At 28.5% G+C, this 27,304-nt stretch overlaps 4 protein-coding genes across 8 annotated transcripts in view; 2 read left to right on the top strand and 2 right to left on the bottom strand.

Moving 5' to 3' along the window:
* Positions 1 to 188: 188 nt before the first annotated feature.
* On the bottom strand, positions 189 to 6,646 carry LOC122632859 (clavesin-2-like). Its single transcript, XM_043820106.1, has 7 exons — positions 6,539 to 6,646; positions 2,590 to 2,822; positions 2,103 to 2,262; positions 1,912 to 1,973; positions 1,520 to 1,713; positions 647 to 860; positions 189 to 541 (listed from the first exon to the last, which is right to left on the bottom strand). Exons 2-7 carry the CDS (start codon positions 2,768 to 2,770, stop codon positions 336 to 338), a joined length of 1,017 nt encoding a protein of 338 aa, XP_043676041.1. The 5' UTR covers positions 2,771 to 2,822; positions 6,539 to 6,646; the 3' UTR covers positions 189 to 335.
* A 1,566-nt stretch (positions 6,647 to 8,212) lies between these two features.
* On the bottom strand, positions 8,213 to 10,002 carry LOC122632963. Of its 3 annotated transcripts, none has more exons than XM_043820291.1 (3): positions 9,852 to 10,002; positions 9,495 to 9,718; positions 8,213 to 9,420 (listed from the first exon to the last, which is right to left on the bottom strand). In XM_043820291.1, the coding sequence occupies exons 2-3, from the start codon at positions 9,689 to 9,691 to the stop codon at positions 8,283 to 8,285; spliced, it is 1,335 nt and encodes a 444-aa protein (XP_043676226.1). In that variant the 5' UTR covers positions 9,692 to 9,718; positions 9,852 to 10,002; the 3' UTR covers positions 8,213 to 8,282. The 3 variants fall into 3 exon arrangements, with proteins under 3 accessions (XP_043676226.1, XP_043676224.1, XP_043676227.1); XM_043820289.1 differs by having other exon boundaries at positions 9,783 to 9,980; XM_043820292.1 differs by having other exon boundaries at positions 9,495 to 9,739; positions 9,783 to 9,980.
* Positions 10,003 to 10,092: 90 nt separating this feature from the next.
* On the top strand, positions 10,093 to 17,031 carry LOC122632889 (protein GPR107). Of its 2 annotated transcripts, none has more exons than XM_043820168.1 (10): positions 10,093 to 10,284; positions 10,818 to 10,928; positions 11,271 to 11,434; positions 11,506 to 11,660; positions 12,813 to 13,048; positions 13,136 to 13,269; positions 13,358 to 13,625; positions 13,725 to 13,997; positions 14,151 to 14,323; positions 14,472 to 17,031. In XM_043820168.1, the coding sequence occupies exons 1-10, from the start codon at positions 10,174 to 10,176 to the stop codon at positions 14,632 to 14,634; spliced, it is 1,788 nt and encodes a 595-aa protein (XP_043676103.1). In that variant the 5' UTR covers positions 10,093 to 10,173; the 3' UTR covers positions 14,635 to 17,031. The 2 variants fall into 2 exon arrangements, with proteins under 2 accessions (XP_043676103.1, XP_043676104.1); XM_043820169.1 differs by having other exon boundaries at positions 14,484 to 17,031.
* Positions 17,032 to 19,353: 2,322 nt separating this feature from the next.
* The window catches only part of LOC122632888 (probable G-protein coupled receptor B0563.6), a 40,406-nt gene continuing 32,455 nt past the window's right edge, over positions 19,354 to 27,304 (top strand). The window contains exon 1 of one of the 2 annotated variants that reach the window (XM_043820165.1): positions 19,354 to 19,623. The gene's annotated coding sequence lies outside the window, so the exon portion shown is untranslated. The remainder of the gene's footprint in view (positions 19,624 to 27,304) is intronic. The other variant, XM_043820166.1, reaches the window with a different exon arrangement.

Consider the following 27,304-nt stretch of genomic DNA (forward strand, 5'->3'; position numbering starts at 1 on the left):
TTTATAATTGATACCAAACGAAGAACTTATGTACAAAAGATGATATATACGGAGATATCTATGGCTATATATTTTATATTTTACCTAACAAAAATATAATTACTTTTATATTTTCTTAATATGGTATATATCGTATGTATTTTTTATAACAGCCTAAATCTCTTTGAATTACCATTTTACACACACCGTTCCCATAAAAAACTTTTATTAATCGAAACATTTTATCCAGAAGTGGCTCGATTTGACACTTCTGATTGTTTGCCAATATTTATAAACCCCAAATAAAAGATCAAACTATCTTATTTATTAATAAAGGAAGAACGATTCGGAAATTTTCAATCGACTTCGAGTTTCCTGAAAGAACCACTGATACCACACATCATGCTATCACTGGAACCAACACTCGAGCAACCAAATCCTTGTTTTAAAGCAGATACGGCACCTTCTCGTGCTTTTTCAGAATATTGATCGAGGCATACCTGCATTTTATCGTGACTTAACAATATCGGTCTTATTTCTAATAGTTCTTGTCGCCAAAGATCTATATGGAAAAAATAGACAAAAAAAAAAAGAAAAAGAAAATATCATTAATCATTTAAATAATAATTTGTAAAAATTTCTTCTAATATACTTAAATTTTTCTTACCAATCATTTCTTTCATAGGCATAGTACCACCATACTCTTTAGGTAACATACTAGCATCCATCTTGTTATTTAATGCATCTTCCAAACTAGTGTAGATTTTAACACGACTTTTTATTTTCTCGGAGATTAAGGACATTCCAAAATCAAGGGCAAATTTCAAAGATGGATGTGCGTTGATAGCGTGAACTTCTTTGTGTCTCATCGGTACTGTACGCTGAAAATAAAAATTTTCCAGATATCCAATCGAAATGTTTATTCTTCGAAAGATTTCACTAAAAAAATGAAGAATGATTATATTATTTTGACCATTTGATATTCTCCATGCGATCCATATCGTAAACTTGAAAGTGAAACGAACCAAGAAGAGTTCTTGGTTTTCTCATTTTTTTTCTTATCGAATTTTAGCCGAAATTTAATGATACATAATTAATAAATATATTTATATATGCATATATGTATATATATATATACAATTTATATATATTATATATATTATATATATATATATATATATATATATATATATATATACACCATATATAATTCAACGAGTGGAAGTCTGCATTTTTGCAGAGGGAGATATTTTAGAACATTTCTTATAACTATCATAATAAACCATAAGTATCTTCAGAAACATATATCTTTTCAATAAAACATTTTCGGACATAAGTTTATATGAACTTTTTTCATCTATTTGATCTCAGTAATACGTAGCATAAGTTCGTTCCCAACTTTTTTGGACACCCTGTGTATGTATATGTGTGTATGGTTATATATATAAAGTATATATTTATTTTATATAATTAATATTAAAACATGGTTGATATTAATTATATAATGTAACATACAATAGTTACAATATAACGATCTTACTTCTCCATTTTTAACAATACGAACAGCTTCCTTAGGTGTAAACAAAGTAAGATGAGGGAAGCTGACGCCAGCACCATCAGCAAAATGAACAAATCCACGAATTTGACTCTCTTCGTCTTCCATCAAAGCTTCGTAAGTAATAGCATGTATCTTACACATATCTGCGTTTGTATATTTATGCGGATCAAAAACACCTATAATGATAAGAAAAGAAAAGAAACAAAATTTCTTTAATAGTATAATAATTTAATTGTTCTACAAGTAATTATAGAAAGTTTATAAGATTCATTTGTCAGCAATTACATGATTAAATATAAATCAGAATAAGATATAATGATGGGGAAAAAATGTATCATAAAATTAAAATAATTATTATACATATGTACAATTACCTGGTCTAGCAACGATAACACGACGACCTTTATGATCGCGACCTGGTGCAGCGAATAGATATCTGTAATTAATAAAAATAATAAAACATATTCGAGAACGTAGGAAAAGTGGAAAGATTTCTGAAATATCGTCGAAATTTTCCAAACTCGTAGGATGACAGGGCTCTATTCCTCTTCATTCTTGATCTTACCCCAAGGAAAGTAATTCCTCCATCGTTGGTTCCATTACATCCAAATGAGTAAATGCAGGATGATAAACTTGACGCAAGAGAAGATATCGTTCGATAGTTTCTTGAGCCATAGGTACGTTAAACTTCTTGCATCGTAAGAATCTCAATAAAAATTGTGCATCTGACGGTAGAAAAATATTAGCCGAATGTGAAAATAAAAGATAATTATTATCCATTTAGAGTTATATATATATATATATATATATAAATAAAAGAAATTAGGGGTGCTACTTTTAGGGGTGCGTATTTAAAATAAAAATGAAATAAAAAAAAAAGAAAAACGAAAGTTAACGTAACATAATTTAAATATTCATATCTCTTGCCAATGATTTCTTTTCTTTTCTTCTTTCATTTCTTCTGAAGATTTTTTATTTTTTTTTCTTTTTGTTTTTTTTCTTATTTTTTTTTTTTTTTTTTTTTTTTTTTAATGAAACTAGACATTCCTCACCGAGTCGGCAATTTTTAATACGTGGATTTAATTTTATCCAACTACGCATTTGCTCCAGTGCTTGATCACGTGTATTCTTATCTTCTCTGAGCTCATTTTTTGCAAGTATTTTTGTTTCGTTGGAAAGCTTGCATTCGTAATTGTCCTCTTCGGTAACCCATTCTACTACAGCACCATCCATCTTATTTTCTGTCTTCGTTGTTTTGTATTGTTGTAGAAAGATTGCTATTATCCTACAAATTGATCGATAAAGATTAATAACGTTTATCTGGAAAATGGACGACAAAATAAGTTTACGCTTCGTCATGCGAGTTAGCAAGCAATTTCTCTCTCGTTCTCTATTTTCACTTTCGTTACAAACGTGTTTGACCTGATTGCCTACATTCCAATCATACTCGAGACTAATATATGTGTACACAGTTTGAATGACCAAACATCCATTTTTAAAAAATCAAGGATCAAGTTTTATAAAAAAAAAATTAGTCGATGATAATTTATTATTTAATTATTATTTATTTAATTTATTATTTATTTGATTGGTAATAAATAATGTAAAGAAATTTGCAGTATTTCGTATCTAGATAAACAACAGTAATATTTTTTATTAAATGTTCCGACATTGCTCTTATAAGTCAATCTAATATATTATAATATAAAAATAGCTTAGTTCAATAAAAACAAATAGTGTTTTTTATTTAGATATAAAATGCTGAAAACATATTACTTATTGGGCAATCTGATACATTTACATTATTTTGTTCTTATTCTTTAATGGATAAATTATATCGTTAAATACTTTTTTCTAAAAAAACAAGATCTTAAGATCATGATCATCATGAGATAGGATTAACTTAAACATAATTATTGGACCAATACAAATTTAAAAAGAACAATATTTGTTTTATTGTGACTTATGTCACGATTTTTTTATGATTCAGAAGTAGAGTTTCAGAAGTAAAAAGTTACGTATTTTTCGTCTATGAAGTCACGCCATTAATCGTCTATGAAGAATGTGTTATTCATTAAATAAGGATATAAATGAAGATTGTATTATTTAATCAATCTAAATATTTCTTTTTAATTTTTGTTTTTCAAGTAATAAAATAACATATCGAATAATACCCGAAACATTTAAATCATAAAAAAATAAAAAAAACAACATAAACGTTCTATCTTCGTGCGTATATCCTTAAATGTTGCGTACTCCGATTACGTGTCGCAACAACTTTCTCCGATTACGTAAGGTGCCGGATAAGTAAAACATCTTTGTTCCTTCGGTATCAGACGTAACATGAGTAACAGACGTAAGAACCGGATGATAATCGAAAAATGTCAAAAAAAGATTGAAGTTAGGTGCTCTGGATCGAACTTCGATCGATAAATAATTATTGTTCAAATATAACAGCCTAAATAAATGATGACGTTAATTAAAAATTTGAAAGAGAGACATCCCAAATTTCAAGAAATTTCTTCCACTATAAAACAATATCAATTTCCGAAAAGGTATATAATTGTTTTTATAACTTCCTTTATTAAAATCGCTCGAATAATCGTGCGATTTCTTAATTATTTAAATCTGATTTATTTAAAAGTTCGAAAAAGAGTGATCGCATAAACATTTTATACTTTAAGATTTTTATGCGAACATCGAAACTTAATAGATGATAAATTTAATAATAATAAACTTTCTTTTGTAAATGATAAATCCTATATTTCGTATTCCTTACTTTAGGTGAGCACTTTTAATGTTAAAGTTCTTTATAATCAAATAAAAGTTTTGTTACAATTATTAATTTAAATATTTGTATAAAATGTTCGTAACATACAGATCTTATCAAAATTATAATGATGATAATGATGATGATGGTGATTAACGTATCTAAGCAATTACACATAACGTATGTAATACGTTACTTAAATATATACAAATTGCAAAATGGCGCCCTTCAAGACGATGCCATTTCTCATCGAAATTTCACAAAAGGCAAATGGCCTATCTAAAATGCAAAGCTATAACTAATATCGATCTCTTCCGTATAGAAAGTGGAGGTTATCGGTTAGCCGACTCTTAAGATTACCTTTCGAGAGGCAATTGCTGTTACGTATGATTCTGGTAAAAGCAAGCCACCTTTTCTTCATAATGCGTTACAACTATTACGTATACATACGATTCCATTAAATTCATCATCTACCATGGATAACGAGATCCGCGGTTGTTTAATTATATGATACTATAGAATCGTATAATAGTTACACGTAATACTTAGTAAAATTTCTTTCGGTGCAACAACTATTACGAATTGAGGTTATGTCACGGTTATTTTCAATTAACCGCGAAAAGAAAGAACTTAAGAATTTGTTCTGTCGAGTCTCATCGTGGTTTCAATTAAAATTTTAATTTTTATTTGTGTTTTTATTTTTTGAGATTAACTATAAAAAATGGTTTTCTCTTCTAAATTGAGTTTTCTTTTTAAGAATAATCTAAATGTATTTACTCTTTTAAAAAGACGTTTGGTTTTTTTTTCTTTTTTGTTATACGAACAAGCACAAAAATATAAAAATAATCCAGTAATTTTTTGTTAATCGACCAGGGAAACTCATTTTTTCAAAATATATAAAAAATATTTGTATAGACTTGTTTTCTTCATTTCCATTCTATTTCTACTTTTAATGATAATAACTGTTTTCCTTGACCGTAATTCATCAAAAAGAAATTTTTAATACAATGAAACTCAATGAGTGTGTCATTGTATAGGATTAACGAATACTTTCTTTAATGGCACAATTTTTTATGAAAACAAAAAAATCTTTTGAAAGTCGGGAGTATTATAATACGATCGATAAAACAAAATGTTATCAAAAATGTTAAATTTTGAATAAAGAATACATTATTTCAACGATAAAAAACAGATACTGTTAGTGGTAAATGTTAAAATATTAAATGAATCAAGAAGTTTTTACCTTTTAAATTAAATTTTAAAGATTAATAATTATAAATTATTAATTATAAACCAGTAATATAAATTTATTTGTATTTAAAAATTATTTTGAAAGGAATTAAAATTTTTTAAGTTAGAAATTATTGTGCTCTAAGAAAATAAAATCTTTTTTGATAAATTAGCAGTTTTAATACTTTAAGTGTCCGTTTTTGTTTTTATCATCGATATTTTCATACTAATTTGTATGAAATGTATAGAAATGTAAATTATTAGAAAGGAAAAAAATACTACCTAAAAAATACTATCTAAAAGATAATATCTTAATTCTCTTTATTAGAAAGGAAAAAGAATATTATCTAAGTATTAATAAGTATTCTTTTTAAAATTCAAAATAAGATAAAAATATAAAAATTTTTGATTATTACCGATTTCTTAGTAACAGGATTTTAATGCCAAACTATTTTGCAAGGGTATTAACTAAGAAGATAACCATGAGTCACATTTTTGGACTTTAGAATGGTAGACCTTCAAATTCAAGAACATTTACTAGCAGACAATACGTACTCGTCGAAATAATGTATTTGTGATGTATCTTACGTCGATCGGTACTATATATTGCTTTAACTAGTATCGTGACTAGTATCAATAATTCGATTAAAAAGAGTCAAGAATATTTATTTCAATCTTTTACTTACTTTAATATATACGATATTTAATATATATATATATATATATATATATATATATATATGTAAATTATTAGAAGAAATATCAGCTTACAAGATAATACGTTCAATAAAATTATTTATAATATGACTAAATTACTAATTGACTAATTATTATATAATCATAATATTATGAATAATTATCTGATTTAATTATCGGAACTAGATTAGAAAATATGATCATTTAAATAAATAAAATTTACCGCGCTTAAATGTAACATAACGAAGATAAGAAACATATCATATATATAATAAATAAAAGGAAAAATAAAAAAAAATACATACCTAGACACAAGTCAGCTACGTGCTTGGTGGCGACTGTTCCCCTCTGTTCATACGATCGCTCTTTTATAATTTTCAGAGTCACCTTTCTTCCTTCTCCGACACAGAAACCTTGCGTCTCACGAATGAGTAAATTTCTTTGAAGTAAAGGGAGAGAGTGAGAGCAATACTATATGTATGTGAGAGAGACAGAGCGAGAGAAAGAGAGAGAGAGAGAGAGAAAGATAAAGAGAGAGAGAGAATATTCTTGACCAGTTTTCAAATTTATCGCGGTCTTCTGTTGAGTTCGAGATAAAAAAAATGAACGAGAATTTAAGGAATAACATTCTTTTATAATGATTTGTTCGATTTATCATTCAATTTATGACATATTTCACAACGTATCTCTTTTATCGTCCTTACGTACGAATACCGGTTGTTCATTACATACATTTATCTTTGTTTCTCTAACAAAGTGATATGCAATTAGAGCTACCCTTCTTGTTACGTACGAGTAATATGTGTATATTTCGTGATGCGAAAGTAAAAAAGCATATTCATAGAAAAGAAAATATTATTAGGAACAAGGAAAGGATGAGAACGACGTTTGCTACTTCGTTGTTTCGTTTTTTCGTCACGTACGATAAGAAAAAATATTACATGCATTAAAATGGAATTTCTGGTAAACGCGGCATAACCAACGTAAGTTGTTGTACGTTATATAATATGAAAGACGTAACGAGCAAATATTGAAGATTTTCTATTAGTTCTGATATAGCTAATGACATTATGTATTGGAATTTTGGAACAGGATATTTGAAAAAAATGAAATTCAAAATGGCGAAAAGTATTTTTGTAGATAACGAGAACGCGCGCTTTTTCAAAAATGATATTTATTTGATCATTTCGTTGATTATTAATTATTAAGTTTAATTAAATATATATGTATGGTATGTGTGTGTGGGTGGGTGTATGTATGTATAGGTATCATATTCGTTGCATTTAATTATCAATAGTCTCAAAGAAACTTTCAAGGGATTATGTTATTTTCATCATTTTGTGTGAAAAATATTAAAACCATAATTTCATAGATTATTAGATCGTATGATAAAAATTTAGAGTAATTGTACGTGTGCAATACTGTATTATTTTCTCTCCAATTGTAATACGCAATATCATAGAGAGACACACGGTCCGAGTGAAATGCGAGTAATGACTGTAAGAAAGTTTTATAGGAAGGAAGAGAAGGGAAAGATGTATTACGTACGCGATAGGGCTTTAGTCAACGTCGAGCTCGATTGCGTGTATGTATTTCAAATGATATATATATATATATATATATATATATATATATATATATATATATATATAGACTTTTTCATTTTTTTCCTTCTACTTTTAATTAGGAATATTTTATTTTTTATTACAATCAGAAAGTATAACATATAAAATTTGAATACACATTTATGTCACAGTTTGTAAAACATGTTTTCACTATATAAAAATAATAGCTACCTTTGTTTTTTTGATACATTTGCTATCATGTTTATTTTTTATTATGAATTACAATTCATAATAATCACTCGAGAGTTAGTTGTGTAGAAAAAGTGTGAAAAATGAGTGATAATTTCTAAATATATATAACAAAATAACAACAAAATTTAGTATTGGATGATAAGAAGACATTATATCATATTGTATTTTTTAATCAGTCTTTTTATTTAGTTGTTGGAAAGATATATGTTATAAGTTGATATATTTTTAAATACTATTCTCTACCAATGATCTGCACCTTTGCATAAGCACCTTTACAACCGCTCTTAGATATCAATAGACTTTGTTTCACTTGCTGTATTTTATCTTTATTAAGTTTTAGATCACTATCTTTCATTGCTTGCATTATACATTTTTCTAAAACTTCTTCGCTTAAAGGCTTATATCCAAATATGTATGCATTATTGTCTGTTTTAGAAAATGCAGCTGTAATCTCTTTAATTTTTGTATCCAATTCAATCGTACGATCTAAATTACGACTCACTTTCTCCATGTTAATTACTGCTAATATAGTGATACAAGTCTTTTTTAATTTAAATATGTTAGTTGAAAGATTTACAACGTCTAAAATATCATTCTCTCTTAAATTTTCGAGAACAATCAAATTACAACGATATGATGAAATCGCATTTATATCAGCCTTATTTAAAGGTGGAGTATATTGTAAAATTTTATTTTGATTTGGAAAATTTCTTCTTATAATGTCGATAGTATAAGATTTTCCAACTCCAGTACTTCCTACAAGTATTGCGAGCCTTGTACAGGCCTTGTATGTTTCAAGAAATTCAATTAAAGATGGTATAACTTTATTTTGACCATAAACTTTTTGTTGTAACTCAATACTAGCATTGAAGAAATGTAATTTATGATCGCAAGTATATGTTACATCTTCCTCTTGGTTTAAGAAAGCAGCTATCAAAAATACAAATATTGGTATTAATATAAAAAATGCAACTTTATAGCAATAGTGCACAGAATTCTTATCTTTTGTCATGATTGATGATACGAGAGAACGATATTTTTTCTTTATTTCTTCGTATGATTCTTTCTCAGAGATACTGTTTGATTTTTTTACTTCTTCAGTTTTATCTTCTGGTGATTTTACTTCTACAGGACTAATCAAATTAACAGTATCAATATTTTTATTATCATGATCCGACAAATCAATTTTGTCTATTTCCATGCTTTCTACTTCATCCCATTGAAGTTTTTTTGTATTAGGTAAATCATTAACAGGTTTATATAAATTCCAATCGATGTTTTCCGGATTATTCGTATGAGGAACAGTAGTTTCCCAGGTTCTTCTACATTCAGTATTATCTGTGTATAAACTTTCTGATATTTTTAATTGTCTATAAATAAAAGATATACGCATATGAACATCGTTTGAACAATAATCTTTAACAAACAAAATCTGATTCTTTACCTGATATTACTAGCTTTATCAACTATGTGCTCACAACTGTATTGCCTCATTAAATTAGAAGAATCTGGAGTTTGTAAACATTGTTCAATGAGTATTCTACTAGCTGTAGAATGCAGGTCAGAAAAACTGACTGCTCTGGTCAATTTATGTTCAGGTTCGTCATCTAAAAGTTTTAAAGCTGCAAAGTGCTTTTCCATTACATCAAGTAAAATTTCAAAAGTTTCCTAAAAAAATAAATCATATATCTTAACCTTCAAATCGTTTACTAGCATTTGATTTAATCCTTACTTCACTCATTTGCATCTTCAAAAACATGACATATTTACATTCGAGGGATATTTAATAACCTTCTTTTACCTTTTCCTTTTTCTTTCTTTGCAACTACGGCGCACTGTTTTATAAAAAAAAAAAAGAAATAGTAAATTTGTGACACAATAAAACAGGAAGAAAGAAATAATATCAACGGACGTTGATGAACATTAATCACAAAAAAGATAGCGACGAGAGTTTAAAAATCACGCATGCGCAATTCTGTTCGTTCGTTCCGCGCATTCTGATTGTCCGATTCCGATTGTTTCCCACGTTCGTGAGTCAGACCAGTCTTTGCTCGCGTATTGCTGAGCGCGTGTATAAGATTGTTCAGTGTTAGGTAACGAATCCTACGTGATGTGACATTTCTATGATCACAAACAACTCAAAAATGTATTCGCAAAGCTTTTTCGCTTCGTGCTTTTGGACTTTGTTAACAATCACAGTGGTTACAGCTAGAATTCATAAACTTGAAATACGGGTTAGTATCGCGCAAAGGATATCTCGCGTTTAATGGCTCTTTTTTCTTTCTTTCTCTTTTTAATTATTATCTGTCTCTTTTTCTATTTCATTTATTCTTTCTTCTTTTGATTTACACATAATTTTGTTTCAATTACGATGTAGTACTGTAATGATCGTGCAATATTACAGATGGATAGGCGTGTTACATCGATATCTTTCTTTCATATATATGTGAACATATATCTTATATTCGTATGCGTATAATACGTGGTGTACAGTAGCGTGTCCATATATATATATATATATGTAATATCCGTACGTACGTATATTTCATGAATTCAATTACGCAATCAACAATCGGAAAAATTTTACGAGATATATGTAAAGGATATTTTGAATGAAATAAATCGATTCTTATATACATTATATAAAGTTTAATATCTATGAAGTGTGTGTGTGTGTGTGTGTGTACTGTCAGTACCCGGTTATGTGGAACCATCATTAGTTCGGTGATCATCGATATCACATGTTTTGTTTCATTTCTTTTTGCAGAAAGACACAAGGAGATATATATCGCTCAGTACGTTTGGTTTTTACAAAGATGGTATTCTTAATGTCAGTCTTACGAATTTCAAAGCAGATCCTTTAGACAAAAATGCAGTGGTAAGTTATACAGTGCCATTACTTTGTAGAGGCACAGCCACCTGTTTGTTTTGTCCTTTGGACTTAATTTGCAAACAAATTATAATCAGAAATGTAAATTTACATTTTGTCAATTACACTATGTAGCATATATAATATTGAATGAATAATTAAATCATTCAAGATTTAGAAAATTAAATAGAGTATTTTATATATATATATATAAGATTAAAAATTATATTCTCTTTTCATATTTGGTTTATCAAATTTGTCTTGAAATCTCTTAAATATAATCGGTATATATATTCTGTGATATATCTATACATTGATGTTTAAGCCAAACTTTCTTTATTCGAACTTCAGTTTGGATTTAGTCTGGACCGGACGCTTAGCGACGCAGTAAATCCTTATTTAGATAGTCATCAAGAAAGATGTGTGCTTCAAAATATATCCAATCCTAAAACAGAGTTAAAGAAGAAGAATGATAGTACTGTTATATACTTTACAATGGACTTTACAAATTTATCGTAAGTAATGGTTTTATCTAAAGATTTATATCTAAAATATCTATTGGAGAGTATGTCTTTTTATTTTTTAGATTGAAGATAAATTGCAGTCACAATATACATACAGTTCATATATATAAAGACTCTAGTTTGATACCAGATTTTAGGATGAAAAGAAATTCTATGCCAACAAAATTTAGTGATACAGCGCTTTTTCCAAGACGGAAACGTAACATATCTATTCATGGTAACTAATTTATTTTGTTGAAATATTTAGTCGAATGTTAAGTTTTAAATTTTTGTATTATATGATGCACACATACAGCGATTAATACCTATACTTGTTTCAAAGTCGTGATAAATATAGATCTCTTTAAATATACAATTTATTTTTGTCAAGTCTAATCGCTAATCTTAGAGTTACAGTTTAAGTACATCTGTTACCAACAGGTGGAAAGTGGTAATTTGGCTCGTTCTTCATAACCGTGATGTCCATCTTATTTCAGACATTGATTATTAATATTCTATAAATTACGTACAGAATATTCAATCGTGCCAATTTTCAAGGAAACATTACTTTGAATATTCCAAATAATGTTAGAGAAATTCACCTATATATTCATAATTTAAAATATTTTTAATATAGATATCACATAAAGATGATATTGTTGGGATCGTATTTAAATACTTTCATAGAGAATTTTTATTGTAATTAAAATTACGATAGATATGCACACATACAATGAGATATTAAAGTTCTCTAAATTGGTTTTAATATTATATTACTTACATTATTTGTCATTTTTCCATTAGCAATAATTGACAATACATTGAATTAATTTGTAATTTTGGGCAGCTAGCCAAATTCGAAAAGAAAATTTTTATAACATAAGTAAATTAGCTTATTATAAAATATCTTATAAATGTATTAGAATTTATGTCTCTCTCTTTCTCTCTCTTGCATATTCTATATTTCTAATTAGGATACTTTCTTTTTCTGTTTATTATTACATCAATGTACATCTTATGCATAAGAATTTCTGAATCAAAATGATTGATGAATACGTATACGTGAACTTAAAGCAATGTCAGTGATTGAACATTTCCGTGATGGCAGTTGCTATAATTACATCTTGTCCTCAATCTTATAAATAACACAAAAGTTAGATATTTTTGAGAGTTTGATTAGGTAACTATTTTCTTTGATTCATGTTATAAATTTTTCTCTTACGTCCATCAAGAATAAAATTTACGTGATCATTTAAATCGTTTTTTGATCTGAAAATCGCTTTTGATCTATTTTTATATAAAATAATGAATCACACATTTTTGTCTTCAGTTCAATTTTTGTTATCATGTAATACCTAAGAAACGATCTTATATGAAAATTTTATTGCAGAAAATGAAAAACCCATCAAAAAAGACGAGATTGATCTCAAATTAGACTCGTATAGTTGTGCTCATTTAGCACAGGCACCCTTACCGATGACCATGGAAATTATAAAGGGTAAAATGTATTATAACACGAGCTTTGCCATGTACATAGCTAATAAAGAAGAGGAAGGTCTTTACAATCTTTATTTTCATAATTGTCCTAATTATAAGGACGATACTCAAGTTGCTGTAGATTTTACGGTAAGGCATCATGTACAATAACAGATTTTTTCTAAGTAATAAAATAATACACACACACATATATGTATAATATTTCTTTTTTTACAGATACAAATAGCTGAAATCAATCATGGAAATTTTCTTAGTGCTGGAGAAATGCCTTTACCAGCTTTATATTTTATGATGGCTTTTTTATTCCTTTTTTCTGGCTGCTTCTGGGTCTTCATACTTAAGAAGAGCAAGTAAGGTTTCCATTTATAAACTGTGAAGCCTATTGAAACATATTTAATTTTTTTAAACTTATTTTATTATAATTTTTTTTTTATACAGGCACCCTGTCTTTAAAATTCATTATTTAATGGCAGTACTGGTATTTCTGAAGTCTTTATCTTTACTATTCCACGGCATCAATTATCATTTTATTCAAACGAAGGGTGAACACGTAGCAGCGTGGGCGATATTGTATTATATTACACATCTGTTAAAAGGTGCTGTACTGTTCATTACTATTGTCCTTGTTGGGACAGGATGGACATTCATTAAACATATTTTGGCAGATAAGGACAAAAAGCTTTTCATGATCGTCATTCCATTACAGGTAATAAGAAAAACAATTTATACTAGAATCAACTTTAATAAATAATTTCTATGGAAAATATCGAATTAACTCAATGTAATCTGTTATTTTATTATTTAGGTATTAGCAAATGTTGCGGAAATAATAATAGAGGAAGGCGAAGAAGGCGATATAGAGAATCAAACATGGCGGGACGTTTTTATTCTCGTGGATTTGCTTTGTTGCGGTGCTATTTCATTCCCGATAGTTTGGAGTATCAGACATTTACAAGAAGCTGCTCATACGGATGGCAAAGCGGCTGTTAATTTACGAAAACTCAAACTTTTTCGACATTTTTATATCATGATACTCGGTTATATATATTTTACCAGATTTATAGCGTACTTACTGAAGGTACGTAACATATGACCATTTTAAATGTGTTGTTATAATAGTAAGGGAATCTATTTATTTATCAGTGCCAGCATAAAATCATATATATTTTGATGAATATAACTGTTTCTTTTTTTGATAAACATAACTGTTTCTTTCTTCCTCTTTCGATAGAGTACGGTACCGTTCCAATACGAATGGTTAGATGAAATGTCTCGTGAAATGGCAACTTACGTTTTCTTCGTTTTAACGGGTTATAAATTTCGACCAGCCTCCGCGAATCCTTATTTCACATTAACAACTGATGAAGTAGATCAAGCTGACGATGACGATGAAATGGATATTGTGTAAGTATTATTTTACTATAATGTTATGAGATAATATCACAAATTTTTTTTTTTTAATTTTTTTTTTCTCTGTGATTTTATAAGTTCAATGATTGCCTTTAAATATTTTCTTAGATTAACTTATCCTATTCTAACGTCACGAACTTAGCCTCTTTTCTAGCGTTAGCGGTGGTAGCGGACTTACCGAGAATCTCAGTAAAGTTAGCAAAGTCTCCAAAGTGGTAAGGCCAACGACCTCGGAAATTCCATCTACTCAAGAGGAAAGGGATAGTCTTTTTAATAAAAAAGATGCCACTCATGAGTATGATTGAACACATGAACTATACCTAATAGATCGATTTTGGGTATGCTCCGTGTGTATAACGTATGTGTATTTTGTAAAATCTCAATATGCTTTTTTGCGAGTAAGATGAACTTTGCGCACTTTGCGAAAAAGAGAAAGAGAGAGAGAGAGAGAGAGAGAGAGAGAGAGAGAGAGAGAGAGAGAGAGAGAGAGAGAGAGAGAGAGAGAGAGTATGAGAAAGAATAATATTGAAAGAAAGAGTTTACAATGTAAAGCACGAGATAGTTGTAAAATAGTTAACTCGGAACTTTCTGTATATTTCCTATACTACAAGGTGATTCACGCAACTGTAACAAGCTATATATTTTTTCTTTTTTGGTTGAAGTTAGAAAAAGATGTCGGAGGGAAAAGATGTATGATTTAAAATGGATTACATATTCATAATCATATTTTTTTGCAAGTGCATGTGCATTTTGTAATTGCATTATTATCTTTTAGATAGGAAGCTTTTAGATATTTTGCTTCTATTTTATTGTTACATACACTATATTATTATTCGTAATTATTCACGTTATTCACGTAATCGTTCATTCTACGTAAGAAAGTATTAGGGTAAGATGATCAAGAAATGATTAATTAAAATGATAAATGATTAATTTTGAAAAACAAAGTCTTTATTAAAGATGTTTAAATGCTTTTTCATTACGTTATAAATATTTCGTAAAACGCTTTTTAATTTGATTTCATAACTGAATTGAGTTGATTTTTGGTAATTATTATTACCAAAATTTATGTATTCTGTTATTTTTTATTTTTATTTATTTTTAAGAATTTTATTTTTTATTCGTTTTATTACTTGAAAAATGTGATATTTCATATATTATAAGTTGTACATCTGTGCTAGGTTTCATACTCTCTATTATAATAAATTATCATTGATTGATAAAACTTTTCCGAATACATATCTGCTTCTTTTATGAAAACAAATAATGAAAAAAAAATGTAAGAAGCGTTTTCTTTCTTTTTTTCTTCAATTTAGCTCGTGAATTAATAATTCTTTGATCATGTTATTCTAATAATTTTTTAGGTAGAATGACGAGGATACAAAAAAAAGGAAAATTTAGATTTACAAAAATGCGTTTGTACGCGCGAAAAAATGCGATCGTGAATATAGCAATTTATCTTGAATTAATCATCGTTTTCCTCTAACATTTTTTTCTAATTTCAAGCAAAAAAAAAGAAAGATATAGTTTGTTATATAGTTGCGTGAATTATCCTGTATAAATATACGACCGTTTCATATTCCTTAGAGAATAAAATAATAAAAGCGATATATCGCGCGCCGCAGTGGTAGTTAAAAAGCAATCGTACAACTTTGTATTATTATTATTATTATTATTATTATTATTATATTATTAATATTATTCTTATTATTACTATTATTAATATTATCATTATCATCGTCATCATCATCTTGTACTTAATGACAAAAAATTCAATCATGGCAAAGTACGACTGCGGCATGCATTTCGTACAGAGATCGTAACTTAATAAGTATGTATGACGTACTTTATATTTTATACGTCGAAATATTCTCGTTTTGATCATGTAGTACATCCTCCCTTCCCTTTTACTTCCTCGCTTTTTATGAGATTCTACATGTTATTATTCGGCATTTGTTACGTTCCTGCAGTGTTTTAAAAGTGTTTAAGAATGTTACAAACAAATCTGTTAAAGGACTTCACACACAGATAATTCATGATACGACACTACGTTCATTAAGTGCTGATGATATTATTTTTTTTCACTTTTTCTTTTTTTTTAAGAATTCTGTAAATAAGAAAGGAAAAGGGAATTATAGTTCGTCCTAATCTTCGAGTTCCATTGAAAAATCAGCGTTGACATCGTTCCATCAACGCGTTTGTCTTTTTGCCATTTCCGAAGTCTCACATTTTGATGGAATAATTTTGTGGAATTTTTCTAAGCATTTAGACGACTATCTCTATTCTTATCTTTTTACGACACGCTTAAGAATTTTTTAAAATATTGTCGTCCAGAACTCTTAAGTATGTTGTGATAGGCGATCCACGCCCGTATCTATATACATGATTTATCTGTCACAATCTAATTTCTTCTCTTTTTTTTTGTTATTCGCACATTATAATCTTTCTAATGTGAACAATATAATTGTTATCTATATCAAGAGATAATTGGAAAGTCGAAACATCAAAGATGTTTTCTGTCGACAAATTTACTATAATACGTTATTGCGAATAATATTATTATTAAACTATTATTATTTATGCAATATGTGTATCAATATTAGTTTTGACATTTGTTATAAATAATACACTATGTTAACGTGTAATAAGCAGAAAACGACGGAAAAAATATTGAAAAAAATAAAGCGGATATTTTTATGAAATTGTAACAGCCATATCCTATATCTAATAAACATCCTATAATTCGAATTACAATGGATTAGAACGATCTGAAGAGTGATGAATGCATCCGAGTTTATTCAAATAAATGGCAATATTTCACAGACAGACAGATAGAAAGAGAGAGAGAAAGAGATAATTGTGCATTTAAGTATCATCGAATTACGTGATCGGTATTTCTCATTGGTCGAACAAATATACCAAACCAGATTCTCGTCGTCCTAAACAATAATAGAATATATAAATACATACACAATCGCACAACCTTCACTGATATTATCCTATGAGATGACACGTGAGAAATTATTGCGTTTCTCTATTGTAAAGCTCGGTTTTCTGGTGACGGAGAAAGGATTAAAAGCGCAACGATAACGTAACTTTAGAGAAGAGATATGCAACGACATGCTGTTGTCGGTAGCTTGCTCGCATTTTATGCTTACAATAAAGCCTGCATTTTTATGCCACAGTTCGTTCGTTCGTTCGTTCCAAGCCGCGCGTGAGTAAAGTTAAAAGTAAAAATGTTGCAGCGATCTCGCTTAGTTCATTTTATTTTATTTGTTGTATTTTTTATTTTTTACGATTAACCGCTTTAAAAGAATATTTTGTATTAGCAGAGAATATTTTTTCTTTTTTCTTTTTGTTTTTGTTTTTTTTTTTAAATTTCAATGTTTCGCCTAATTTGTTAATAAAAATAACAAATTTTAATTATATTCGTTCTTTACATTTCGGTAATATTTGCTTTTAACTGGCTGATACTATATCGACTTTTATCACTTCCGTAGCATTATCGTTGATATTACTACTTATTATATACTTATATCTTTTACCCATATCAATGGTACTTACTACTTGACAATGATCGTTGTCTAATACACCATGTTTTTCGAATAATTTATAAAATATTCAAAATTACGGTGTAAAAAAGAATTGTCTTTTCTGAATCTTAATTGGTCCATCATTATATAGAATTAATTTATTAATGTATACACTCATGTATTCGTATTCGTATTTTATATACGATTATTATCGATGACATGATTATGACATGATATCTTTCGTTTTATATATTTATGGTAATATAACTGATGTCGTAGAACTTGTCGACATATCGAGAAAGATATTTTCTTCAATTTCTCTCTTTTTTTTTGTATTTCTCCTCGTAGTATACATACATATGTATGTCTTACTAATGATGAAAGAGCTTTATCCATTTAAGGGAAAGACGCATGTGGAGTCTTAATGAAATATATCTAACTGCATCGATAAAAGGACAACCCGATGGTAGTGACTCATGAATAGAGAAAGAAAGAGAGAGAGAGAGAGAAAGTTCCACGAGGAAAGAACGATAGAAATCTCTTTCCCTACATTCTTTCATCTCCCTTCCACCAATGCATCTAAAACGAGCCTTTACTTTCATGGGATAGAACCCCATGTCAAACGAGGGCTCTTAATTTCTACTCCCTGCGGATCAGCCGTTCGATCTTTTCGACTTCGTTTCGTAAAAGCTCTTCTAATCTAGCCCTCAAGATGTAGAGGGAAAAATATTGTGAACGAAGTAGAAAAAAAAGCAATATTATCTTATTATCAAGAAACAAAAAGGGAACATTGAAATTATGACGTTAATATATCTTGCAAGTTATTTCGTTTTTCTAACTTAGTAGCAACGATTTCTTTTTTCTTTCTTTTTTTCTTTTTTTATCAGTTCAAATACGTTTCTTGTGACATACGTATTAGGCACGTCTTTTAGGGGTGAACTTTTACAAGGGTTTTGTCTGGGTTGAGTCATAAATCTCAATCTTTCATGGTCGAAGTAATGGTTCGTCTAACCGTCCAGGTAACGTAGACAAGCGTTGCTCCTTCGTGATCCCACAAAAATTAGATCGGCTCGATGCGATAGCGCTGTTACGAGAAAGCTCGGAGAGAAAGAGAGAAAAAGACAATATAAATTATCGCTTATATAACAAAAAAGTTTATTATTATTAAAAAGAAATGGAAAGGAGTAGTGAGGCTTAAAGAAGTAATAGAAAAAACAAAACAAATAAAGACAATAAAAAACAAAATGAAATAAAAAGATTTTTAATTAAAATAAAAATCAAATTTAATTCGACGTCTAATGATATAGCAAAATATAATTTTAACTGGATGAATATTTATATTTCATTTTGTACAATTTCTCAACAAATGATTAATCATTTTTATTTCCCGCCTTTCGTTTTTGCGCCATTTCTTCGACTTTTTCCGTCTAATTTCGGTACGCATGCGCGAATTGATGAGACTCAAACGCGGCGAACGTACGAATCCTTGTTTCAGTTATCGTTGCGACGCGATCGAGAGAGGTTTGAGTTGATTGCTTCTTGAAAGGACAAGACCAAATACAGAACGTACGTTTTATCTATTCAAATATTTTTATTTTTTATTTTTATACGCGACAAAGAAACAGCTCAAAATCTCAAAATGTAGAGAAAGAAGAAAATGTGCGACGTTTGAAAGAAGAAAGAAGGTGAAGAAGGATATTTTTCGAAAATCGTCTTTTCGTTTTTCTTTTCTTTTCAATAACGATGAAGACGTGCTGCGAGGTAAGAAAAGTTTTTCAAAATAATTTGATATATATATTCTTTTTAATTTAAAAAGGGCCTATAAAATTTCTTTATAAGTTTTGACGAAAATATGTCATAACATTTTACAAAGGACACTATTTATATTTATATAAATTTATTTATTTATTCATTAATTCTATTCAATATAGTACATATTAAAGATAAATAAATAATAATAAAGTGTAAATAAGAAAATGTATCTGAGAAATAAAATCAATCGACTAATCAGTTAATTAAGATATCGCCGATGCATTTAAACGTTAGATAACGTAACAATTTTCTAAACAAGATTGAAATTAGAATCTGAAATAATGAGAAAGGGATTCCGATTCTTTTCTAGTTGCATGAATTGTTAAATGTCGAACAAAAATGCGTATGAAGATTGTTTTTTTCTAAAAGAAGAAAAAAAAAGAAAGGATATTATTCCGAATTTATCGATGATCCTTTAAACGTGATGATTTTTGAAATACGTAATCTAATGAATATAATACGAAGTTTCGAGTTAATAGGTTTTTAAATTTATTTAGATTTCTTTAATAATTTCATGTAATTAGATAGCAATTGTTAGCGGTATGCAACCATTTAGTTAAAAAAAAAAAAAAAAAAAAAAAAGAAGAAAATAGAAAATAAAAATAGAAAATTATAAGAGAAAATTTAAGAGAAAATTCATCTTTACTTTTCTTACGAAATATTTTATTAAATAAATTTTTATATAGATTATCATGAACGAAAAAATGATTATTATTACAATATTTTAATCATTTCATATACTTAGATGGTAATTATTGCTGATAACAGGAACGAAGTTTAGTTTTAAAAAAATAGAAAATTATAAAAAATTTATCTCCAATTTTCTTTCAAAATGTTGCTAAAGATAAGTTTTTACATGCTTTATCACGAACGAAAAAATTATTATTACTTCGTTATATCAAGCCTCTCGAAAGAAGTTCTGTTCACTTCAAGAGCTCAATTATTAAAAAACAAAATATTTAAATAAAACTTACTTATATTTTATTTCGAAAAATTATTTTTAAATAAAATTGTTCTTTAAGAATTTTTAAAAAGAATCACTTTGGAATAGAAAAGAAAAGAAATTATTGAATAAAATAAATTTCTTACATAACAAAATGTATTCGATCAAATAAATTTGTTGAATAATAAAAAAAGACAAACCAATCGAATAAAATAAATTTTTGAAATAATAAACAAATGTTGATTAAGCAGACAAAACTTTTCGGACCTAATAATAATTATTACAACGAAACGGTAGATAAAAAAAGAAAAAAAGTTTATGGAATATTTGTTCTCTTTTTCTCTTTCTTCTTTTGTACTTACGTTCCTTTGATCGTTCTCATATTCAACGCGTTGTTCGAGATCCTTTCGCGAGGGTAAGGAGAAATTATGCCGGCTCCGTGTTGAAGTTAAATGAAAAATGTTTAGCGTACTCGACGCGAGCTGAATAATCGATTGTTCCTGTTCGTCTCGAGTCGCGGTTACCTACGCAGCTACGGAGGCTGGATTCTCACGTTTCGTATTAATATCTTATCGTGTGTCAGGAAACCGAGTGGCCGGTTTCTATGACACATATAACGTCGACTTCTCGTCTCATTTGAAATTCATTGCTCGGCTTAGCGAGCCGCGAAACGCGGAAGTCTCGTTTCTGGCGAACTAATTCGATCCATCGTGTGATATTGTTCGAGCATTATCGATAATTTCAAGGAAATACGTTTTTATCAGGGATTTTAAAGTGATCGTTTATTTTTAATAACAATAAAACTTGGAAATTTTAACTTACAAATTTTTTTCATTTCAATTATTATCACGTTTCAAATTGCAACGAACTTTCTGTTTTCGTCGTTTTGATCTTCTCTCTCCTTTCTCTCTCTCTCTCTCTCTCTCTCTCTCTCTCTCTCTCTTACAATTTTTATATACAGTATGACCCAGATTAAAACGATCAAACTTCACTAGTATTTTCTATGTGTAGAAATAAAAAAAAAAAAATCTTATATAAACATGGATTCGCCAACGCTTTATTATCAAGTTGTGTATTACCTTGAAAAAAAAAAGTTGATTTATGTTCTCCATTTCAAAATGGCATTCCCTGTTTCGAATATAAATTTCCTATAATGTTTGACATCGTAGGAAAATTGAATTTATCATTTTCCAAATGTCCTGCTTATTTTGCCGCGGTTCAGTGAATCGATTATCAATCCTTCCAATCAGTTTTTGTCGCGAATTGATTATTGTACTAAACGATACACAATTGCTTTTACTTTTTCACACAAATAAAAGTGAAACGGTGTAAGATTTGGTGATCTCTCGGGCTAAGCTATGTATCTTGTACAATCAATCCATCTTTCATGATAATGTTTGTCTAACCATTCTCTAACAGGTACCGAGAAATGTGTTAGGGTAACCATCTAATTGGAACTACATACATTAACGATAACTATTCAAACAGTAAACATGACTAGAAGAAGCAGGCTGTTTAGACATCGACGGCTTTTTGTTATATTACGATCTAGTATCAACAACGAACTCGTTATTGCTTTTAAGCTTCATATTTTTGTTATAACTTTTTTATAAATCATTTACGGACCTACGTTTATATAAAATTTGTTTCTAATCGTAGAACATACTGACGAAATTCGGGTCGTTTAAATTTTAGACACTTTGTATATTTAACCCATATGTAGTATATTTTATAACAGTGATTCCCAAAGTGTATTTTGCGAAATCCTAAAATTCCATCAACAAAATCAGGAGTTCCGCGTGACAGTTTGACGACCGAATTATTGGAACGGAAAAATTTTATATTATTCGTATCAGGGATTTATTTTTACGATGTTTGGTTTCATTGAATAAAATCTGAACAAAACAATATTTATTTTATTTAATGTCTCGTTAAATTTAGAGAAGAAAGGTATCTGTTGTTTAAAAAATATAAAAAGATCCATGCAATCTTTGAATCATTTTTTGTGGGATACGCGATCAAAAATGTTTGTATATTATATATTAATATATTATATATTCCTGTTATAGTAATACAGTATATGATATTATGATAGTGTATTAAATATTATATTATATTTATCATATATCATTATATTACTTAAAAGTTCACATTCAAGGACGTCATTTGCAAGAAACACGATAGGTACAATGGAATTCACTTTAGAATTTAGGATTCGGTGAAACGATTTTTTATTGTTTATTCTATAGATCCACCAAATTGCGTCAGCCATGTTTTTATTCAGTTGAGTTATCGTATTGTTTTACGAAAATGTGTTTTGCGTCTTCAGCAATTTTCAATAATGACTAGTTTTAAAGAGGTCAATTCGTACCCACTGGTACCACGTTGAATGCAATATTTCATCGAGGGGTTGTTGCAACGTTTGCGTGAAAAAGTGCGACGGAAAAGATTGGAATTATGGTGAGAGAAGGCATGACTGTTACGCCATGATAATGCGAGCATGCACATACGGCATTTCTCGTTTAAGAGTTTTTGCCACGAAATTCACTTCCTGTCTCGCAATCGCCGTATTTACCTGATTTGTCTCTAGTAAACTTTTTCATTTTTTCTCCTGCCTTGAACGGACGTTAAAAGATTGACGTTTTCCTATAAGAAAGGAAATCATTGACAAATTGACAAAAGTGCTAAACTCAATTCCAGTTTCGGTATATAAGAGGGTTTGCAAAGACCGGAAAACAAGATTCCAAAGGTTTATAGCATTCGAAGGGGACCACTTTGAAGAGGATTTTATGTAAATAATTGTAATACTAAGAATAATATATTTATAAAGAAAGTCTCTTTTTGATCAGAATTTATATATATATATATATATATATATATATATATATATTGTACATATATAGTATATATTTTTATATTATTTTCTTTATAAATATATACATTTATATACCTATATAAATTTTATGTATTTTATATATATATCATATATAAGATATATATATATATATATATATATATATATATATATATATATATATATATATCTTATAAAGAACCAAGTATTTTTGTTCCCGTAAAAATAAATTTGTCATAAAATATTTTTTGTTTATCAGTAATTAATTGAAAAATTAAATCAGTATTTATATAAAAGTTATATCTTGTTTATCAGAGGAAAATATCATAATTTCAATATTATCTTTTTTGGAGAAAAGCAACATTATTATTGTTAATAAAATATATGTAACATTAGATAGGTTTTGTAATAATTATTACTATATACAGAATATTTATTTTCTTATCATTAAATATGTGATAGCACATTTTCTTAATCATATCTTTTGTTATTTCCATTCATAAATATATTACTTTATTTATAAAAAAGATTGCACTTTGAGAAATTTATAGTTGCGATTTAGGAGATTATTTGTTTTAATCGTTCTTATTACATTATGATGCAAGAAAATTTATAATAAATTAATTCGTTTTTGATGAAAGTATGAATACCTAAGAATGAAAACGTATTTTACATATTAAATTATAATTTTTAATTTTGACCTGACTAACAATTTCTACTAAATATTTCTATTAAATAAAAATTTCATATGTATACATGTTCATATAGATTACATATAGATTACGACCATATAACTTTACATATATACATACACACACACATATATATATATATACATATTATATATACATACATATATATTTTCTACTAAGTATTTCTATTAAATAAAAATTTCATAAGTATATATGATCATATCGATATACACACACACATACACACACACACACACACACACACACACACACACACATGCATATATGTGTATATAGATACACATGGTTTTAATTGTACGTTCGGCCAATTGGATTTGAAAAATCGCACACCAGATCATCGAAACGAGACTAGGCACGTTTAATTAACACGGCCATCAACCGCACGACAATCCGACGTTCGAAATTCTCTCCCTTCCACCCTTTCATCACTTTCAGACTGTAACATGTATACATGCGTATGTACACAAACATACATACACACACACGCATATACGAAGGTATCGTGCTTGATGGCCACTGAGTATTTCCAGGATGCATCTAACCGATTTCTCTCTTTGTCTCACTCATTAATTATGTAGAAATATTCGAAAAGAATGATTAACGATGCAAAGTTGCGAGAAAGTTCGTGACTCGATGTATAAATCGTTATCTACTTTAAAAATGACGTGTACATATGTATATAGAATTTTCTAAAAAATTATGTTAAATGTGATTTTTCTTACGAATTAGTTGAGTTTTATTCTTATTTTTTATTTTTATGTATAACTATGTATAATAAAAATAGATTTGTGTATATTATGATCAAAAATAATAGTTCAGATTTTGAAAATATGTATAAGAAGTTAGTACTGTCATATCGGATTTTTAATAAGTTAAACTTTTTATGATCTTCAATGCAAAATAGTAGAAAATAATATCTGTTTTTTTCCGCTGTTTCCTTTTTTCTAAATAAAATAGTATATAAGTTGTTGAATTTGGAGAAACTAGTGTTTCGTAAATTTAAATTTAAATAACTGAACATAATTGAGATTTAATGAAAAACATAATTAATTGAAATTACTGAATGATTTCTGTATAAAACAATTAGCAACACTTTTCGTTCGACTGTTTCAGGGATTTTATCTTCGTATAATTCGTAGTTTATGAACAACAGTAGGATTCCGTGTTGGGATGTGTTTCGAGGGACAAGTTAATTCCATTAAGCGGACAATTGGGGACAATAAAATCTCTGTTATCTATAAAATCGAATATTCTTAACGAGCGTGACTTTTCGCTGTTTAGGATCGAAGTGTCAAATTTATGGTGCGGATCTCTCATATTTTAACATCTTTGTTATCTTTTCTTATATGCGTGTATACTTGTAACGTCGTAAATGAATTATGTACTTTTTAACGCTACTTCCACAGCTTATCGCAATCAGATGAATCATATTTATTATTATATATCAATCTAATAATCAATTTTAGATATGAAGATTTTTAATTTTCGGTTTCGAAATAGTGATATTTTTTAAGATTAAAAAATTCATAAAAATTTGCATATGCAACAGAAAGAATTGGAATTTGTCGAGAAAATTTAAAATAGTATCAGGCATGACCATAAATTTGTTTCGACATTTTTTATGAAAGCAATCATAGATTGTAAACGGATAAAAATTTTAATTTGGTAAACTTAACGAAAGATCCCCATGTATAATATATTAGTCTCTTGTCAAAGTTTAAAATATTATATATTTTTATCCATGCAGATTCGTTCATACATTCTTACGCGTGCGCAAGCACGTAATTGTTTTACAATAGATTTCTAAATTGAATTGAATTGAATTAATTGAATTAATATTAAACTATAAATCGAGTTACATCTCACGAAAATTTAAGAGGAATTTACGACTACTTTTAGTTTCAAGATGGTGGATATTTCAAAAATTATCAATTTCATAATAAGTCGGATGTTTAATGGAAATGAAAAAAAAAAGAAAAAATGGTGTAGAAATATTTAGAATAGTGTTAACTATTAACCGGAAGTACTTCGGTCGTATCTATTTGAGATAAAACACAGCTTTTCTTTTTTGTCAGGGGTTCAGGTAGCAGATCCTCCTTGACAAAACAGAACGTTGCTTATCTTTCGTTCTCATCATTTTTATCAACTGAAATTTCATTTCGCTGAGAATCGCGAATTTTTCTTCCCTTTTTTCGACTTGAAATTTACGGATTTCAGCAGGAAATTCCTTAGCTTCCCGTGGGAACGACGATCGAAAAACGTTATCGAGTAAGGAAGCGAGAGTTGAATCCTACTCGATTATCGCGATGGAAGAACACAAGCTCCCTTATTTTATCCTCGATTCCGAAGGATTTGCGTTACGCTCGCGTAACTTCGATTTTATTCCGTTCGTGCGTAACGACCGAAAGAAGTCGATGTCTACCGAAGGGATAAAACGCATAAGGAAAAAGGGAAAGGGGAAAGAAGGATAAGAAAAGAATGGAAACGAAGTAGTATTCCATGCACGTATGCATCCATGAATGACCACTTTATTTATTGTTATTGGAAAATGAATCAATGAGCTAGTTCGTCCAATCGTTCCTTTTTCTTAGAATCTACGAGATGCTAAGTAAGAATGCAGAAACAAAATTTTTGTTAATGATTCGAAAATGAAATTATACAGAATATATATATGAGTATATATGTATATACAGACTCAGAATAAATGGGAATATTTCAGGGATAACTTTAGAAAATGTGAATAATAAAAAAAACATATGTCTTATTTGATTTTGTTATCGAGTTATAGATAATCCGATTTTCAACATATTCTATCTGTTTAGTTTTATAAGGGATGTTTGAAATTATCATCTCGAATTTGAATACAAGCTAGTAGATGTCTTACCACTTGCCAATGACTATCTTACTCACCTCTTTCCATATATCTTCATGTTGTTCGGATTTGCTGGAATGTTATTCAATTCTTTCACGAAGAGTTTCAACATTGTCAATGGAGGTTCTATATATAATGGCTTTCGTTTATTTAATGAAAGAATTATTGCGATACCTCATTCGCGATAAGTACAAAAACAATCTAATAGAGTACGTGTTTATATGAACTTTTTTTTTATCGTTTTAATA

The sequence above is a fragment of the Vespula pensylvanica genome, chromosome 11 (assembly GCF_014466175.1).
Source record: "Vespula pensylvanica isolate Volc-1 chromosome 11, ASM1446617v1, whole genome shotgun sequence".
In the NCBI taxonomy this organism is placed as follows: Eukaryota; Metazoa; Arthropoda; class Insecta; order Hymenoptera; family Vespidae; genus Vespula; species Vespula pensylvanica.